The 305-nt window shown below is 80.7% G+C and overlaps 1 protein-coding gene across 1 annotated transcript in view; it reads right to left on the bottom strand.

The window, feature by feature from the left end:
- The window catches only part of CFAP53 (cilia and flagella associated protein 53), a 30,730-nt gene extending 30,528 nt beyond the window's left edge, over positions 1-202 (bottom strand). The window contains exon 1 of the mRNA XM_008062200.2: positions 134-202. Within this exon, the coding sequence (XP_008060391.2) occupies positions 134-202 (69 nt within the window). The remainder of the gene's footprint in view (positions 1-133) is intronic.
- Positions 203-305: the final 103 nt, after the last annotated feature.

Raw genomic sequence — 305 nt, 5'->3', positions numbered from 1 at the left:
CGCACGCAGAGGGCTGGGGGCGAGGGCCGGGCCGGGCGGGCGGACGACCTTCCTCCCTCCTCGGACTCCAGCCCCCCTCCCGGCGCCCGCAAGCCCCGGCTGGACCGGGCGCCGCCCCCGCGTCCGGGCTTACCACGACCACCACTCCGGGAGTGGGGCCCCTAACTTCGCGCGGCGAGGCGCCAGCCCGCCGGCTGCACATCTTCCAGTCCCCCGGCGGGAGCGGACCGCGGCGCCTGCGGGAGCCGCCTTCCGCGCGGAGGGCCGGTTGCCATGGCGCGCTCGCGCGGGCGGGGCAGCGCCGC

This window comes from Carlito syrichta, unplaced genomic scaffold (genome assembly GCF_000164805.1).
Source record: "Carlito syrichta isolate Samal-C Ts95f unplaced genomic scaffold, Tarsius_syrichta-2.0.1 Scaffold305662, whole genome shotgun sequence".
Taxonomy (NCBI): Eukaryota; Metazoa; Chordata; class Mammalia; order Primates; family Tarsiidae; genus Carlito; species Carlito syrichta.
Note: the sequence above shows the minus strand (reverse complement) of the source record. Positions and strands in the feature narration are given on the sequence as shown.